The sequence below is a fragment of the Nannospalax galili genome, unplaced genomic scaffold, assembly GCF_000622305.1.
Source record: "Nannospalax galili isolate Female #2095 unplaced genomic scaffold, S.galili_v1.0 scaffold195, whole genome shotgun sequence".
Classification (NCBI taxonomy): domain Eukaryota; kingdom Metazoa; phylum Chordata; class Mammalia; order Rodentia; family Spalacidae; genus Nannospalax; species Nannospalax galili.
This window is the reverse complement of record NW_008335885.1, coordinates 1041858-1043681: the sequence shown is the minus strand read 5'-3', so window position 1 is coordinate 1043681 and position 1824 is coordinate 1041858. Positions and strand designations below refer to the sequence as shown.

The 1824-nt window shown below is 42.3% G+C and overlaps 1 protein-coding gene across 1 annotated transcript in view; it reads left to right on the top strand.

Moving 5' to 3' along the window:
• The first annotated feature begins 642 nt into the window (after positions 1–642).
• Positions 643–1824, top strand: part of LOC108490701 (tripartite motif-containing protein 43B-like) — a 10524-nt gene continuing 9342 nt past the window's right edge. The window contains exon 1 of the mRNA XM_017797515.2: positions 643–652. Within this exon, the coding sequence (XP_017653004.1) occupies positions 643–652 (10 nt within the window). The remainder of the gene's footprint in view (positions 653–1824) is intronic.

Genomic DNA, 1824 nt, shown 5'->3' with positions numbered 1-1824 from the left:
AAGAGGCTGTCAGATCCCCTGGAACTGGAGTTACGGACAGTTGTTAGCTGCCATGAGGGTGCTGGGATTTGAACCCAGGTCTTCTGCAAGAACAACCAGTGTCTTAACCACTGAGCCATCTATCTAGCCCCTCGTGCTTTTTTAAAAATTCTTTTTAATTGAAGTATAACAGTACAGCACATTAATCTTCAGTGTAAAGCTCGTTTTAAAAATGTATGTACATATCCTTGTACTGTGGTTTCATTGTGAACTGTATCTCCATAGGCCCATGTCTTTGGTCCCCAACCTGTGGTACTTTTTTAGGAAGTTCTGGAAACTTGAGAAGGTGGGGCTTATCTGGAGGTGGTAAATTACTGGGGGAGTGCCCTTGGGAGGAGTTACCTTGTCCCCGGTCCCTTCCTGTCCCCTTTGCTCTGCTTCTTGACCACCAAGAAAGGAAACACAGCCTCTCCCACATGTTCTGCTGCCATGACGTCCTGCTCACATGCACAGGGCCAAGCAGCCCTGGACTGAACCCTCTGGAACAAAACCCTTCCTCCATTAAGTTGTCTTTGTTGATACTTGACCATAACAATAAGAATAGTGATGAATTCATCCTGCATATGCATACTATTCACATGTATGCACTGTTTAACCCGCACCATGGCTCAGGGTACGACTCCCCAAATTCTTATTCTTTCCCAGTCAGCAACATCTTTCCTGCCTCAGCATTCCCAAGGCCCGTTCTTGGCTGAGGAAACTGCTATTCTGTTTGCCTGTTTTTGAACTTAAACAGAAGCATACAGCATTTTCCTTTTTGTGTGTTGCCTTCTGCTGCCGTCCTCTTTTTTAATGTTGCCCAAGGCCTTTGCATGCTAAGCACATGCTCTACCCGAGTGAGGATTCCAGCCTGTGTTTGCTTCCTTAGCTCAATATTGTTTTTCTGATCCAATGTATCATAGCTTGTTCTTTTTTTAAAAAAATTATTTATTGTTTTTATTTTACATATATGAGTGTATTACTGCCTACAGGTGTGTAAGTGCACCCATGACACGCAATGTCTGCCGAGGACAGAAGAGGGCATTGGATCCCCTGGAACTGGCGTTATGGACAGTTGTTATCTTCCGTGTGGGTGCTGGGAATAGAATTTGAGTCCTCTGCAAGAGCAGCCAGTGCTCTTAACCACTGAGCCATCTCTCCAGCCCCCATAGCTTGTTCTTTTTAAGGGCTGTTTTATAAACCACTGAATAAACATGCTTTGATAAGCAAATCTATGTGACCGCTGGGTTATTTTCAGTTTTTCTCTGTCATGAAAAACTCACTGTAGATATTCTCACACCTGCCTTTTGGCAGACATCTATGGTCACTTCTCAGGGAGTGGAACTGAGCTGGATAGTCAGAGTCCATCCACGTCTTTAGCATTGGTCAGACTGTGAACACATGCACATGGCATAAAATTCAGAAAGTGCAAGGGAGGATACAGCAAAATCTCTTCTTTCTATTCAAGAGTACTACAGTCACTTCTCTAGGAACAAACTAATATGTTTTTTGTGTACTCTCTCAGAAACAACTCTGTATATAGAAAGTAGACTGTGTGTTTTCCATCAGGGCTTCATGAAACCCAAACTCTTCTGAACCATGCTTCTTTCTGTCTCGAGTTATCTATAACAGAACTGTTGTGCTCATGAAATAGCTGCTTTGTTTGGGATTTTGCACATCTAAAGTATTATCTGTAGCATTAAAAACATCATGGGAGGCATTTTAAAATTGTGCCTTAACTATATAAAAATTCCTGTTTCCTCATACTCTCAATAGTTTAAGAATGTAGCAAGCATTTTTGTTTAT